The 16853-nt window shown below is 44.7% G+C and overlaps 1 protein-coding gene across 1 annotated transcript in view; it reads left to right on the top strand.

Annotated features, from left to right (window-relative positions):
- The first annotated feature begins 3560 nt into the window (after positions 1 to 3560).
- The window catches only part of SNRNP200 (small nuclear ribonucleoprotein U5 subunit 200), a 31775-nt gene continuing 18482 nt past the window's right edge, over positions 3561 to 16853 (top strand). The window contains exons 1-15 of the mRNA XM_053587366.1: positions 3561 to 3732; positions 4257 to 4420; positions 7350 to 7521; positions 9808 to 10000; positions 10316 to 10371; positions 11497 to 11595; positions 12240 to 12392; positions 12510 to 12609; positions 12831 to 12967; positions 13792 to 13875; positions 13969 to 14142; positions 14441 to 14578; positions 14810 to 14965; positions 15524 to 15694; positions 16604 to 16797. Of these exons, the coding sequence (XP_053443341.1) occupies positions 3688 to 3732; positions 4257 to 4420; positions 7350 to 7521; positions 9808 to 10000; positions 10316 to 10371; positions 11497 to 11595; positions 12240 to 12392; positions 12510 to 12609; positions 12831 to 12967; positions 13792 to 13875; positions 13969 to 14142; positions 14441 to 14578; positions 14810 to 14965; positions 15524 to 15694; positions 16604 to 16797 (2036 nt within the window). The 5' untranslated portion in view covers positions 3561 to 3687. The remainder of the gene's footprint in view (positions 3733 to 4256; positions 4421 to 7349; positions 7522 to 9807; positions 10001 to 10315; positions 10372 to 11496; positions 11596 to 12239; positions 12393 to 12509; positions 12610 to 12830; positions 12968 to 13791; positions 13876 to 13968; positions 14143 to 14440; positions 14579 to 14809; positions 14966 to 15523; positions 15695 to 16603; positions 16798 to 16853) is intronic.

Below are 16853 nucleotides of genomic sequence, written 5' to 3'. Positions count from 1 at the left end.
CCTCAAACTCCTGGGCTCAAATCATCTGCCCTCATAGCCTCCAAGTAGCTATGATCACAAGAATGTGTGACCACAGGGATGTACAACCACATCTGGTAAAGTTTTCCATGTTTTGTAGAGAGGGGTTTTGCTATCTTGTTCAGGCTGGTCTTGAATTTCTGGCCTCAAGCCATGCTCTCACCTCAGCCTCCCAAAGTGCTAGGATTATAGGCATCACTGGGCCAATCCCCCTTTCCTTTCATGGGGCACTTGAGTCCTGTCCTTGACTTGCCTTCTATATCCTCCCTTACCCCCATTTCCACCAAGATGGCCCAGGAAGTCTCCCTGAATATTTCCCCAAAAAGAATAACCCTATCTCTCAGGTAAATGCTGCCTCTTCCCTACAGTGAGGAAATATTGTCATTTTCTTTTCTAAATCTGTGGTCCCCAACCCCTGGTCTGCAGACTGGTACTGTGGCTAGGGCCTGTTAGGAACCAGGCGAAACAGCAGGAGGTGAGCGGGCAAGCCAGCAAAGCTTCATTTATTTTCCCAATCCCCAGTCAACCAATCCCTGATGCCAAAAAGGTTGGGGAATCACTGTTCTATACTTTTTTTTTTTTTTTTTTTTTGTAGAGACAGAGTCTCACTTTATGGCCCTCCGTAGAGGATTTGAACCCGCCACCCTCAGTATATGGGGCCGGCGCATTACCGACTGAGCCACAGGTGCCGCCCCCAGGGAATCACTGTTCTAAATCACAAGTATTTTCTTCCCACATGTGTACATACGTTTCAGTGTGATGATCCTCCCTAGGCTGTGTCTTCCTTGTGTGGGAAATGAGAAAACTGAGCCACTCCATCTGTAAGGCTCCTTCCTATTTTAAAATCCTATGGAATCTTACAAATTAATCTACATGACTACATGGAGGCTTTACATTTGGGAGAGGCTGCATAGAGGGGAAAAGGGAAGAGGGATAAATTTTCCTTTTTTTCTTGCTTCAGAGATTTGCCCACAGCTTGGCCTTACCTGCAAATGTGAATAATACTCCTACCAAAACAGACTGGAACCCCTGAAATATCTTTATTCTTTTTTTTTGTTTGTTTGCAGTTTTTGGCCCGGGGCGGGGTTTGAACCCACCACCTCCAGTATATGGGGCTGGTGCCCTACTCCTTGAGCTACAGGCACCGCCCTGAATCCCTGAAATATCTTTCAGACTTTTTGTGTCAGGTGGAGAAGTCACAGTATGATCATAAAATAATATCCTTAAGAATTCAGATTTAAATACCTTTACGTGAACTCCCACCTTTAGTCAGGCACTTTGCCAAGTGCTTTTATTCATTCATTTTTTTCTTGCTAGATGCTTTTAAACATACTATCTCATTTAATCACAACAAGGTTTTATTGCTCAATTTTAACAATGAATAAATGATGCTCATCCACAAACACCTACCAGGTAGCTACTTCAAAGTCTCACAGCCACTGAGGAGTGGAGCTACCAGGACTTGACTGTCCCTTGGAAGGTCTAGTTAGAGATTTAAACACAAACACACACACACACACACACACACACACACACACACACACACACACACACACACACCCCAAAACAAAACCCCACGGCCTAAGGCAGATAACAAGGAGTAAAGTAGCTAGGCATGAGAAAATAGGAGTACTGGAAGGAATATGTGTACTCTCTAAACTTGGCAGCTGCTGATTGGCCCTGGGCAAATGTGGGTGTCACGTGGTCTGTTTTTTGCTTTGTTTTGTTTTGTTTGTTTTTGAGACAGAGTCTCACTCTGTTGCCCTTGGTAGAGTGCCATGGTATTATAGTTCACAATAAAATCAAACTCTTGGGCTCCACTGATTCTCTTGCCTCAGCTTCCCAGGTAGCTGGGACTACAAGTGCCACAAAGCCTAGCTATTCTTTTTTTTTGTAGAGACAGAGTTTCACTTTATCACCCTCAGTAGAGTGCCGTGGCATCACACAGCTCACAGCAACCTCCAACTCCTGGGCCTAGGCGATTCTCCTGCCTCAGCCTTCTGAGTAGCTGGGGCTACAGGCGCCCGCCACAACGCCCGGCTATTTTTTTGTTGCAGTTTGGCCGGTGCCGGGTTTGAACCCGCCACCCTCGGTATATGGGGCCAGCGCCCTGCTCACTGAGCCACAGGCACCGCCCAGCCTAGCTATTCTTAAAGACAGGGTCTTGCTGTTGCTCAGGCTAGTCTCAAACTCTTGAGCTCAAGCAATCCACCTGCCTTGGCCTCCCATAGTGCTAGGATTACAGGCGTGACCCCACTGTGGCACATGTCTCTCACACTACATGTGCCACACCATGTAGTCAGTTTTTTTGATTTCTCAACTGATGAGGGATATTCAGAATTTGTGTGAATTATTCCAATTTTCAAATAAGCAGCCAACAGTAGTAAGCCAAATACAATACCATCACAGGTCAAATTTGGCCCAGGAGACTGCTGCTTAGTATGAATTCCTTTGGCTTAATACCCATCCTCCTATTCATTCATTGTCTCAAAAGCAAACATGCTGGGCGGCACCTGTGGCTCAGTGAGTAGGGCACTGTCCCCATATACCAAGGGTGGTGGGTTCAAACCCGGCCCCAGCCAAATTGCAACAAAAAATAACCGGTGTTGTGGTGGGCACCTGTGGTCCCAGCTACTCAGGAGGCTAAGGCAAGAGAATCGCCTAAGCCCAAGAGAGGTTCTGTGAGCTGTGACACCATGGCATTCTACTGAGGGCGGCAAAGTGAGACTCTTTCTAAAAAAAAAAAAAAAAAGCAAACATGCTGTAAGTGAGGGAACCATTCAGCACAAAATGGCCATTCCACTAGCCAGAAATGGTTGATCGGGTTGGGGTAGAGAGGAAGTGCCCACTAGCCCTGGGCTTTGTAGATGGGGGAAGAAATTAAGTCACTGTGTTCAAGAATTTGACCCTGCCTGGACGGAGGTGCCTTCGCCTATGTTCAGAGGGTCCTTCCATGGACTGTGACAGACAACTGGGACCAAATGAGGGTCCAGCCCCCATTCACTCAACTGAATAAGAACGAGGGTCTTAGGAGCATGGGTTTAGGTGGGACAGGAGGAGAACAGGAGCTTTCTTTCAATTGCTTTATACAGGAGAGAAACCCAAAGGAAGACATCAGGCATTAAAATACACACACACACACACACAAACACGCGTTAACTTGCTTGGTGATTCAGTTATAAGGCTAATCAACCCCTCCTTGCATGCCTACTTCATAGGATTGTTGCCAGTGTCAGACGAAAAAGGGAGTGTGATAAAGCACGGGACAGGGCTGGGGCTAAGCGGGCGTAGGTTTCGTTATGCTGTGTGAGGTCCCCAGACCAAAGGCCAAAGCCTGAGTGAGGTCCAGAGATAGTGTTGTCCTTGGGTCCGAAGGGCCAGCTAGCGGCCGGAACCAGAGTTCCGAGGTCCAGAGATCCAGGGAACTCAGACGCGCCAGCCCCGCGCACTCCGCCCAGAAAGCCGAAAGGAAGCGGATTCCGCTTTGCACAGACAAGCTCCGTCCCACACTTCCGGCGAGCGACCCGGAAGCGGAAGGGAGTTGATCTCTTTCTCCCTTAGGTGCGTCTCTCCTGCGTTGTTCCGGCCCGGAGGGAGTGGAGATTTGCGGCAGTTAGCACCTTGAAGTGAGGAAGGGGAGAGTTCCGAAGTCTCGGTGCAACCGCCGCCATGGCGGACGTAACCGCCCGTAGCCTGCAGTACGAGTACAAGGCGGTGCGTTTCAGCTCTGGGGAGGACTCCAGGGAGGAGGGGGATGGCTGAGCAAGGGAGTTTCAGTCTGAAGACCTGTCCCAGAGCCACAAAACCGTAGGAAATCGGGTCGGGGCGCAGGTGGGATTACAAGATGAAGTGAATAACCCCCTGGGGTCCGGGGCGGGAGAGACGTGCTAAGAATTCTCTAGGAGGGGTTTTTCTAGTCCTTTTGGTGCTTAACCCACCCTCTGCCATATGTCACTCTCCAACCCACACAATCCACACTGTTCCCAGGGGTGGATTACTATGGGCACTTTTAGGAGTAAGGATTGTTCACCTGATTAGACGGGCCGTAGAACTTAATCTGCCCAACGTTTAGGCGCAGTGTTACACGGTGCTGTTTCTTCTTAAGGAAAATATCTTTTTAATCTGTAGTGATGATTAGTACTTAGTTGCTATGATTCTTCCATCAGCTGGTGTCACTGTGATACATAGGAGTTGACTCTGCTCTTATCAGAGCTTCAGTAATGTCATGATCTTTTCAGAACTCCAATCTTGTGCTCCAAGCTGACCGATCTCTCATAGACCGGACCCGTCGGGATGAACCCACAGGAGAGGTATTGTCCCTGGTTGGGAAGCTGGAGGGCACCCGCATGGGAGATAAGGCTCAACGGACTAAACCACAGATGCAAGAAGAAAGAAGAGCCAAGTGAGTAGTACCAAGAGCATACTACCTTTTTTCTTAAGATCCAAAGTCCATCTTTCCCTTAGTATTTGAGCAGCATTTTTGCTGAAACGCTTGGTGCACATTCATCTGTCAGTGGCATTAAAACAACTTAGTGATAGAAAAAGCAGAACGTGAAAGCTTAAAGATTCTTTGACCTTACCAAGTACATGTAAAGTGGAAAATAACTTATTAGTACCTTTTTTGACGTATGTGTTTCTGGTTCATAGACAGATCTTAATTTTCTTTAGGGTATTTTCAAGACCCTTGCTATTCCCATCTGTGCCTCAGTAATTCTCTCCTCCCTTACTAACTTCTGAACCCTACTTCTTTCTTTTACTCTTGCCCAGTTGCTTATTTTGTTGTTGTAAACTAAGGTAAGCATCCATAGTATGAAAAACAGATTTTTTTGTTGTTTAGTCTTTCTTCCTTTCTTTCTTTCTTTTTTTTTTTTCTTTTTAGAGACAGAGTCTCACTTTATTGCCCTCAGGAGAGTGCTGTCATATCACAGCTCACAGCAACCTCCAACTCCTGGGCTTAAGTGATTCTCTTGCCTCAGCCTCCTGAGTAGCTGGGACTACAGGCACCCGCCAGAATGCCTGGCTATTCTTTTGTTGTAGTTTGGCCAGGGCTGGGCTCGAACCCACCACCCTGGGTATATGGGGCCAGTGCCCTACTCACTGAGCCACAGGCATCACCCTTTCCTTTCTTTGCTTTAAAAAAAAATCTTTAGGCTTGGGACCTGTAGCTCAGTGGCTAGGGTATTGGCCACATACACTGGGGCTGGCAGGTTTGAACCCAGCTCTGGCCTACCAGACAACAACAACAAAAATAGCCTGGCATTGTGGTAGATGCCTGTAGTCCCAGCTACTTGGGAGGCTGAGGCAAGAGACTAGCTTAAGCCCGAGAGTTTGAGGTTGTTGTGAGCTGTGATGCTACAGCACTCTACCCAGGGTGACAGCTTGAGACTCTATCTCAAAAAAAAAAAAAAAAAATATCTGTCGAGGTAAATCTCAAAACTTAATCATTGACTTTTATCTTACTTTTATCTTTCTTTATTTTTTTTGTAGAGACAGAGTTTCACTTTATGGCCCTCGGTAGAGTGCCATGGCATCATACAGCTCACAGCAACCTCCAACTCCTGGGCTTAAGCGATTCTCTTGCCTCAGCCTCCCGAGTAGCTGGGACTACAGGCGCCTGCCACAATGCCCAGCTATTTTTTGGGTGCAGTTCAGCCGGGGCCAGGTTTGAACCCGCCACCCTCGGTATATGGGGCCGGCGCCTTACCGACTGAGCCACAGGCGCCGCCCCCTTACCTTTATCTTTAGACTTTGAATAGTTTGGTGCCCTCCCCACCCCCCATGATGAAATCTTCAAAATTCCCAGGCCCAGGTTTGATTAAAGTAGTTATATTTGAAATGAGTTAATATATCATTTGTTTTTCACTTTGCAGAGTGTAAATTCTTTTCCACTTTTGTTATGATTTGTTGGGAGTTAATGGTAGTAGATTCCACTGGAGCGTATTTCTCTGGCTAGAAAAAGAAAATACATCAGAGGTGAAAAACTAGTCAAAATCCCATTATGTAATATTGTCATACAAGATATAGAGGGTTGTATTTATTTATTTGTCTTTTTTTTTTTTGAGACAGAGTCTTACTTTGTTGCCCTTGGTAGAGTGCCATGGTGTTACAGCTCACAGCAACCTCCAGCTCTTGGGCTTAGGTGATTCTCTTGCCTCAGCCTCTCGAGTAGCTGGGACTACAGGTGACTGCCACAATGCCTGGCTATTTTTTTGTTGTAGTTTGACTGGTGCTGGATTTGAACCCGCCACCCTCGGTATATGGGGCCAGTGCCCTATTCACTGAGCCACAGGTGACACCCGGGTTGTATTTTTTTTTGAGACAAAGTCTCACTATATTGCCCTTGGTAGAGTCCCACGACATCATAGCTCACAGCAACCTCAAACCCTTGGGCTTAAGTGATTCTTTTGCCTCAGCCTCCTGAGTAGCTGGGACTACAGGTGCCCACCACAATGCCCGGCTATTTTTTTGTTGCAGTTGTCATTGTTGTTTAGCAGGCCCAGGCTGGGCTCGAGCTTGCCAGCCTCAGTGTATGTGGCCGACACCCTACCCACTGAGCTACAGGTGCCAGAGGGTTGTATTTTTTAAATGAATGAAGAGCGTGTCTCATAATCTTTATTGCATATAGTGAGAAGTTGACAGGGAATTCTTTATCGTTATATTCTTTTTTTTTTGGAGAGACATTCTCTGTCACGCTGGGTAAATTACTGTGATATCATCATGGCTCACAGCAACCTCAGACTAGTAGGTTCCAACGATCCTCTTGCCTCAGCTTCCTAAGTAGCTGGGACTATAGGTGGCCACCACAATGCCTGGCTAGTTTTTCTATTTTTAGTGGATATGGGGTCTTGCTTTTGCTCTGGCTGGTCTCAGTCTCCTGAGAGGTGGTCCTTCCCAGAGTGCTAGCATTACCTGCACCCAGCTTATCACTATATGCCAGGCGTCCTCAAACTTTTTAAACAGGAGGCCAATTCACTGTCCCTCAGACCGTTGGAGGGCCGGACTATAGTTTAAAAAAAAAAAAAAAAAAAACTATGAACAAATTCCTATGCACACTGCACATATCTTATTTTGAAGTAAAAAAACAAAATGGGAACAAATACAATTACACTGCCTCATGTGGCCTCCGGGCTGCAGTTTGAGGACCCCTGCATATGCTTTAAAGAAGTACTCCTATAAATGATTAAAGCCAAATGAAGATCATTTGCTGAGGTTCAGGTTCCTGTTTTCACATATTAGGTATGTGTCATGGCACTGAGAAGGAGAGGAGGGTGGGCTTGATTTAGTCTTGCCTGGGGGAGAAGAGGGTCAACATTACACTATGTGTCCATTAGGCGAAGAAAGCGTGATGAGGACCGGCATGACATCAACAAGATGAAGGGTTATACTCTGCTATCTGAGGGCATTGATGAGATGGTGGGCATCATCTATAAACCCAAAACAAAGGAGACCCGGGAGACCTATGAGGTGTTACTCAGCTTCATCCAGGCTGCCCTTGGGGACCAGGTAAGTAATACTGTGTTTTTTTTTAATGCTAATGTATTGACTGATGGCTGGAAGCCCCTGTGTAGCTTCAGAGGAGGAGCTGGTCCTAGCAGTAGATTCCATGGGTACTTCAACTTCCCCATCTTCTAGGGTTTAAGGTTGATCAATGGCCAGTGCTGAAGGATAAATTGATCAATGGCCAGTGATTAATTGATCATGCCTATGTAATAAAGTTTCTGTAATAACTGAAGAAGGACTGGGTTCAGAGAACTTCCAGGTAGCTCAACACAAGGATGGTAGTAAGGCTGGAGAGGGCATGGAAGCTACATGCCCTTTCCCATGTGCTTTGCCTTATGTATCTCTTATACTTTTTACTATCCCTAAGTGTTTCCCTAAATTCTGCAATCTAGCAATTAATTGAACTCAAGGAGGGAGTTGTGGGAACTCCAGTTTAAAGCTTGTCATTCAGAAACACAGGTCAGGGTGGCGCCTGTGGCTCAGTGGGTAGGGTGCCGGCCCTATATGGGTGGTGGGTTCAAACCCGGCTCAGCCAAACTGCATCAAAAAAATTGCCAGGTGTTGCGGTGGGTGCCTGTAGTCCCAGCTACTCGGGAGGCTGAGGCAAGAGAATCACCTAAGCCCAAGAGCTGGAAGTTGCTGCGATGGCACAGCACTCTTCCGAGGGCAACAAAGTGACACTCTCTCTTAAAAAAAAAAAAGAAGAAGCAGCAGCACAGGTCAAACAACATGGGGCTTGTGATTGGCATCCCGAAGTTGGAGACAAGCAGTTTTACAGGACTGAGCGCTCAACCTATTAGATCTGATGCTGTCTCCAGTTAGTGTTGGAATTGAATTGAATTAGAGGATACCCAAATGGTGTCTACTGCAGGATTTATTGCTGGTGGATAGAAATCCCCATATACTTCTTGGTGACCAGAGGTGACAAGAATCTTTTGTGTTGATTGTTACAAGTGTATAGAAAAAACTGAGTTTGTTTTGTTTTTATATTCTCAGAGTGAGGCAGCCAGAAGGTGAGAGCATGTGTTTAGAAAGGAAGAGGGTCACAGCTAGGAGACCAGAAGAATCTTGTCTCTGGATCCCTGTGTGGTTCATACCAATTAGCAGAAGTTTAGTTTATGTTAGTTTATGTAGAACTTTATGTGTATTATTCTCCTTACATTAACTATGAAAGGGTATTAATATTCATTTTCCATTTTATTGAAGAGAGACATGAGCCACAGCATAGTTAAATAATAGTTAAATAATTTTCCCAAACCACAGAGGTAGTATTTGGCAGAGCCAAGATATGATCTAGGTAGTCTACCTCCAGAATCCGTACTCCTAACCCTTACATGTACATGTGTGATTAGATTGAGGAGCTCTGAGAAGTTCTGGTGAGACAGGTGCTAGAAGAGGTGAGGACAAAGAATTATGAAAGAGTGGCTGGCTAGAGGAGGACTGCCAAGTACCTCTACCACATGGAGACATGTGGCAAACTGCTGTGGAAGTGATGTCCTGCTTCCTAAGGCCACCCAGCTAATATTTTTAAAGATAGATGAGTCTCCTTAAATTATGTGACTCTTAAGTGGCTTTTTTTTTTTTAAACAAAGTCTCGCTCTGTTGCTCACAGCAACCTTAAACTCTTGGGCTCAAGGTATCCTCTTGCGGCAGTCTCCCAGGTAGCTGGGACTACAGGTGCTCACTACAACACTTCGCTAATTTGTCTATCTTTAGTAGAGACAGTGTCTCATTCTTGCTCAGAGTCTTGTTCACTTTAGACTCTTGGTCTAAAACTCCTGAATTTAAGCAGTCCACCTTGGTCGTGTTGGGATTATAGTTGTGAGCCACTGTGCCTAGCCTTTTTTTTTTAATCAACATTAATGAAAAAGGTCAGAGCCTGGTGTGATGCAGGTTTTGAAGATGTGTGGCTCTTCACATCTGTTGTCACATAAAGCTGGTTGGTGGTCATCTTCATGTTAATGTTTTAAATGTTGTTTCTATTTTTTTTTTTTTTTTTTTTGAGACAGAGTCTCATTATGTTGCCCTTGGTAGAGTGCTGTAGAGTCACAGCTCACAGCAACCTCAAACTCTTGGGCTCAAGTGATTCTTTTGCCTCAGCCTCCCAAGTAGCTGGGACTACAGGCGCCTGCCACAAGGCCTGGCTATTTTTTGTTGTTGTTGTTGCAGTTGTCATTGTTGGTTAGCTGCCTGGGGCTGGGTTTGAACCCACCAACTTCAGTGTATGTGGTTGGTGCTGTAACCAATGTGTTATGGGCGCTGAGTCTAAATGTTGTTTCTTGCCACCAGCCACGGGATATCCTTTGTGGGGCAGCTGATGAAGTTCTGGCTGTTCTAAAGAATGAAAAGTTGCGGGACAAGGAAAGGCGAAAGGAGATTGACCTGCTCCTGGGTCAAACAGATGATACCAGATACCATGTGCTAGTCAACTTGGGCAAAAAGATCACAGACTACGGTGGAGACAAGGAAATTCAAAATATGGGTAACCATGCTCTTTATGTCCTAGTCGTATTAACTGGTTCCCTAAATGTGGGTCTTATTAAGTGTAGATTAAGGGAGAAAGTGTGGCTCCTGAGCCTGGGGCTTCAGGTGGTTGAGCAAGCAGGGAAGGACTGAAGCCAAGGTTGGCAGTGGCAGTGTGAGTGGCTCACTTAGGATGATTATCTGACTGTCTGTCTGTGTCCTTAGAGCCTAGATCAGTCTTGAGGAGGGGCAAGCCAGGAAGGACATTGGCTCTAGCGTGCCTTATTTCACTGGCTATTCACTATTTTCTTTTCCTAATCCCTCATCTTTTCAGATGACAACATTGATGAGACATACGGTGTGAATGTGCAGTTTGAATCTGATGAGGAGGTGAGTGATAAGGAAAACGGATCTAGTATATTCCTTAAGTTTTATATAGCTAATTAAAACTTATAAATACAAATTAATATGATAATTTAAAATAAACCAAGTGGATCAGCAATAAGAAAGGCAAAAGATAAAGTACAGTGAATACTGTCATTGATAATGTATCCTGTGTTTTGCTGCAGTTAAACTTTATTGCAATAATTTCTGTTTTTTAGTACTGTGTTCCACTGCCTATTTCAAAAAATTGTCCATTTACTCAAGGGCACAGACATAGTTTGTTTGCTGGGGTTAATATTTATCATCCAATGAGAATTTCTTGAATATAACTAAAGAGGAACAAGTGGGACACTTGAAAAATTGCCACATTGGCTTAGAGTTCTCAGTGTGTGAATTTGGGCTCTTGAAAGGAAAAATGTCGCTCTGGAATATATACCAGGACAAGAAGAAAGGGTAGCACAGGAGAGTCAAAGGAAAGAACACTGAAGTGGGAGCCAAGAGTTCCGAATTTTGGTCCTGTATCTTGGGAAGGTCATCTTGCCTCAGGTTCTCCTCTATAAAATGAGGTGATGGAATTAAGTGATTGCCAAGCCTCTTCCTTTGGTTAATTAGATTTTATGATTTTTTAAGTAGCAATAAACTAACAATGCTTTGCTCACTCCTAGCTGTTTATTCATTTAACAGTGTTGTTATTTAAGTACCTTCTTTGACTGTGGTAGTGTTTCAAGTATACATAATACACAGTGTGTGAATAAATACAGTGGTATGGTCTCTATATTGGTGGATTGTTGTCTGCTTTCCCAGGCGTGCTTCTGTCTGGCTCATCTCTCCTGTTAGCTGGTAGCTCTTGTTTTCAAATAGTGATTGTGTATCAGGAAAAGACTATGATCCAGTTGGTTGCCATTGTGACAACCTAAGATAAGCAGAAAACAGGGTGAAAGAAGCTCATGAGTCTGTGCCAGGTATTCATTCCATTAAATATACTCTGGAATAAGGCTGAGCCCAGTTCCAACAGGCTCTTGGTTTTACCCTAAAGCCATTCCTCTAACCATGGCGCTAATTTAGGGTAACCAGAGAGAGAGGTTCTGTGGTGATGCAGGTTCATGATTGAACTTGGGACCATTTCCACAGGAAGGTGATGAAGATGTGTATGGAGAAGTTCGGGAAGAGGCATCTGATGATGACATGGAAGGGGATGAGGCTGTCGTGCGCTGCACCCTCTCAGCTAACGTAAGTAGAGTTTGTCTTTCCCATTACTATAAGGCCAGGTTACTTCTGGGTGTACTTCTTCCTCACATCTAGGTCCTGTTATATTTGTTGAGCCAGCTTTTGATAGGGTGAGCCATAATTATTAACATTTAGTGTCTAAATTTTTTCTCTTTCTTCCTTTCTTTCTTTCTCTCTCTCTGTCACCCTGGGTAGAGTGCCATGGTGTCATAGCTCACAGCAACCTCAAAGTCTTGGGCTCAAGCGATCCTTTTACTTTAGCCTCCCCAAGTAGCTGGGACTACAGGTGCCTGTCACCATGCCTGGCTAGTTTTTTTCTATGTTTATTAGAGACGGGGTCTCACTCTGGTTCAGGCTGGTCTCAAACTCCTGAGCTCAAGCAGGCCACTTGCCTCAGCCTCCCGAAGTGCTGGCTAGTGTCTAGATTTTCTCAAGACTTCAGTAGATTATTATCCTTCCCAAATGCATGTGTTCATGAAATCTTAGTCTGGTGTGCCTCTCAACTCAATGTAGCTGAGTATTGTTTCTCTCGAAGGTCTTCACAAAAAGGTGGGCTGTGGGTGGCAAGTAGAACTTGGTTGCAAGGCATTGAGAAAGTGATTAGAGCAAACAGATCTCGTGGGCTAAGTGCTTGCTTGCTTTTCTAGCTTGTAGCCTCAGGTGAACTGATGAGTTCCAAGAAGAAGGATTTGCACCCTCGGGATATTGATGCATTTTGGCTACAGCGGCAGCTTAGTCGTTTCTATGATGATGCCATCGTGTCGCAGAAGAAGGCAGATGAAGTTTTAGAGATTTTGAAGGTAAGCTAGGATTCCTAGTAACGGTAGTTCTGTGTTCAGTGTATCTTAATACGTGAGGACATTGTTTGAAGCGACAGCTGCTATGTCTTTAATGACAGTGCTGCCTTTTCTTTGCAGACGGCCAGTGATGATCGGGAATGTGAGAACCAGTTGGTTCTGCTCCTTGGTTTCAACACCTTTGATTTTATTAAAGTGTTGCGGCAGCACAGGATGATGAGTGAGTATATAGTGGGCTTTTTTGTGGTGTGTGTATGTGGGTGTGTGTGTGTGTATGAGAGAGATAGAGATTGTGTTGCTTTCATAGCTTCAGCAGTTACTTCATTTGTTTTTCCTTCTTCCTACCCCCAGGTGATTGAAGATAGAAAGGTTGAAGGTTGATTTTGATCTTATTCCCTCTTCTTCACCTTCCCTTTCTTTCCTTTCTTTTGTGGTTGGCAGTTTTATACTGTACCTTGCTGGCCAGTGCACAGAGTGAAGCTGAAAAGGAAAGGATCATGGGAAAGATGGAATCCGATCCAGAGCTATCCAAGTTTCTCTACCAGCTCCATGAAACTGAGAAAGAGGATCTGATCCGAGTAAGGGCTGAGTTGGTTTATCTGATTCCTGAGCAGAGAGGGATAGTAGCTAGAAGATTGTAGCAGAAAGCTAAGCTCCTGTTAACAGAGGAAATTGAAATAAAGTATTTCCCTGAAAATATTGGGGTTTGTCAGTGGGTAAAAATTAGAATCAACACATTTATACCAGTGTGGTTGAGAGATTATTAACCTGCTGTCTTCACCAGTATGGGGACTTTTACCTGGTATTTACTAAAATACAGTAATAGCACTCAGATTTCTACCCCTCAAAGCCCTGTTACTTGATTTTAGAATGTCCACTTCTGACATCCCTGTACTGTGCATTGTCTTTTTTTTTTTTTTTTTTGAGATAGAGTCTCATTTGGTCACCCTGGGAGAGTGCTGTGGTGTCATAGCTCATAGCAACCTCAAACTCTTGGGCTGAAACGATCCTCTTGTCTCAGCCTCCTGAGTAGCTGGGACTACAGGAACCAGCCACAATACCTGGCTAGTTTTCCTATTTTTTGTAGAGACAGAGTCTTGCTTTTGCTCCGCCTGGTCTTGAACTCCTGAGCTCAAGCAATCCACCCACTTCAGCCTCCCAGAGTGCTAGGATTACAGGCGTGAGCCCCTGCGCCTGGCCTGTGCACTGTCTTTTTAAAGGTGTCTGTGTGCTTTGATCATTCTGGTTGTCCTTGTGGCAGGAATCTGAATGTAAAGTGTCATTTCTCTGTGTGGGGCTTCTTAATCAGCACCTATGAGTTAAGCAGATTATCAGGAATAGGAAAGGGCAAGAGACTAGAATGGTTATGCATTATCATCCTTTTTATCTGTTTCTACTATAGGAGGAAAGGTCTCGGAGAGAGCGAGTGCGTCAGTCCAGAATGGACACAGATCTGGAAACCATGGATCTGGACCAGGGTGGAGAGGTAGGTATCAGAGCAGAGCCATTTATTGCCCAGGCTGTGATAGATGGAAAACTCATTTGCTTAGCTAGCTCACTCTACTTTTTATATTCCTAGGCACTGGCTCCACGGCAGGTTCTGGACTTAGAGGATCTGGTTTTTACCCAAGGGAGCCATTTCATGGCCAATAAACGCTGTCAGCTTCCTGATGGGTCTTTCCGTCGACAGCGTAAGGGCTATGAAGAGGTGCACGTGCCTGCTCTGAAGCCAAAACCCTTTGGCTCAGAAGAAGTAAGTGAACTGCTTTTTTCAATTGAGCTTTCTGCTTAGTTTACCTCTCCTGTTTTGCTTTCCAACCATTGATCAAAATGTAGCCATATATCAATGCTTATTCCAGATTTAGAAGCTGCTTCGGAGTTTTCTCATTCTAATTTTGAACCCAGGGAACAGTATTGACCTCTCTGAACTTGCCTTGAATGGAGAGTTATGCAAGGAGATGGCCAAGGAACAAAATCCTGGTGATCTCACAAAAATGGATAGTCTGATTACGGATGCTGCCAACATGATGTATGGCATTTCTTCCTTGTAGCAACTGCTTCCAGTGGAGAAGCTGCCGAAGTATGCTCAGGCTGGATTTGAGGGCTTCAAAACACTGAATCGGATCCAGAGTAAACTCTACCGTGCTGCCCTGGAGACAGATGAGAACCTGCTCCTATGTGCTCCTACTGTAAGTGCGACCCTGTCTTTTTCCTTGTGGAATGTGGTCTGGAGTTTTGTGGCAAGATTATTCCCCCACCTCCACCCCCAATTCTTTTATCTTTTTATGGAAGAGATGTTAACTGTATGATGAAATACTTAGGACAAGCTCTGTTCTTTATTTGGAAGATAATCCCATGACAATTAGGACAGTGAACATAACCAGGTAAACGGGTCTTTTTGTCCCTGACTTCTCTTTTAGGGTGCTGGGAAGACCAATGTGGCTCTCATGTGTATGCTCCGAGAAATAGGGAAACACATAAACATGGATGGCACCATCAATGTGGATGACTTCAAGATTATCTACATTGCTCCCATGCGGTCCTTGGTGCAGGAGATGGTGGGCAGTTTTGGAAAGGTAAAGGGATAGAAATTTCCTCCAGAAACTTCTGGGTGCAACTTCCAAAGCATTGGGAGTAGGGCCAGGACTTCACTGCTTCCTGGATGAGGGTATCTCTGCAATGCTTCCTGTGCTGTTATATTTCTACTTGACCCAGGTACAGAGAATTTCTGAAGCAAGAATGTCTTGAACCATTTTTTATAAGGGTTTATAACTTTCTTATATCTTCTTCATAGCAATTTTCCAGTTGGTAGTATTTGCATTACTGAAGTGCTTATGTAACATTACATGTATATGGGTGATAATAGACCTAGTGGTGTTATTACAGGTCTTATTGTTGATAAGTTTTCATTTTTCCTCCTATGAGCAGAGCTCCTAGAGGGCTTTTGTTTTATTTGCCTGAGTGAAACTTGGATATGATTTGGAAATAATATGGTCATATGGTTTATTTACCTGATATTTGTCTGATGGGTTGATATCTCCTCTCAATACCCTACACCCAGACTGTCCAGAGAGAAAGTGTAGTATCCCAGCCCCTTTAAACGTTTTTGCCTAACATATCTTTCCTCCCCCTAGCGCCTGGCCACTTACGGCATTACTGTTGCTGAACTGACTGGAGACCACCAACTGTGCAAGGAAGAGATCAGTGCCACTCAGATCATTGTCTGCACCCCGGAGAAGTGGGACATCATCACTCGCAAGGGTGGTGAGCGCACCTACACTCAGCTGGTGCGGCTCATCATTCTGGTAAGCAGGACACTTAAGGGAATGGAGAGCCCACTTGGGGCTCAGGAGGGTTTGCTGGATTTTAACACTAGATGTTCCTTCAATGCCTTTTCTATAGGTCTTAGCCTTTGTAATGACAGCCATCATCATTTTGATGTTACCCTTAAATAAGAATTTGCACTTAGGCTCAGCACCTGTAGCTCAATGGTTAGGGTGTCAGCCACATACACCAAGACATGTGAGTTTGAACCCAGCTTTGGTCTGCTAAACAACAATGACAACTGCAACAAAAAAATAGCCGGGTGTTGTGGCGGGCACCAGTAGTCTCAGCTACTTGGGAGGTGGAGGCAGGAGAATCGCCTAAGCCCAGGCGTTGGAGGTTGCCGTGAGCTGTGATGTCACAGCACTCTACCAAGGTGATAAAGTGAGACTGTCTCTAAACAAAAAAAATAAAAAAAAAAAGGACAGAATTCCTCGTCCTACCCATACCTACTGCATACAATCTGCATTTTATTTAGCTTGCTGAAATTTGTGAAGCACTACTTTAGACTATGTGGACTAGTCATTTGATGTATAATAGCTTTTGTTCTTGGTAAAGATAATTGCCAAGAGGTAAAACTTCTGATCAGACCATGTATCATTTTTTATAAGGAAATTCATTTTTGAATAAAGCTATAAACTCATTTACCTCAGGTATCAGAATTACATGACATAAAGTCTTATTTTACCAGACTGGAGCAAAGCAACTTATGATTAGAGTTTGTTACTTCCTGGGGTATTCTGTAGTGAATACTGTCTTTATCCTTTGGGTTTCTCTGGCTTGGGATTTCTTGTCATCTTCTTTGTTAAGCATCTTATGTTATATATCTACAAAATGGGACTAGTCTCAGGAAAGGCCCTAGAGATAACAGCTGCCCTTCCATTCCTTAGGATGAAATTCATCTTCTCCATGATGACAGAGGGCCTGTCTTAGAAGCTTTGGTGGCCAGAGCAATCCGAAATATTGAGATGACCCAAGAGGATGTCCGACTCATTGGTCTCAGTGCCACCCTCCCCAACTATGAAGATGTGGCTACCTTTCTGCGTGTTGACCCTGCCAAGGGGCTCTTCTACTTTGACAACAGGTATAAGAAAATACTGGGAGAAGTTTGGCCAAGGTGGCCTTCCTGTTGTCCTTCCT

Source organism: Nycticebus coucang, chromosome 4 (genome assembly GCF_027406575.1).
Source record: "Nycticebus coucang isolate mNycCou1 chromosome 4, mNycCou1.pri, whole genome shotgun sequence".
In the NCBI taxonomy this organism is placed as follows: Eukaryota; Metazoa; Chordata; class Mammalia; order Primates; family Lorisidae; genus Nycticebus; species Nycticebus coucang.
Note: the sequence above shows the minus strand (reverse complement) of the source record. Positions and strands in the feature narration are given on the sequence as shown.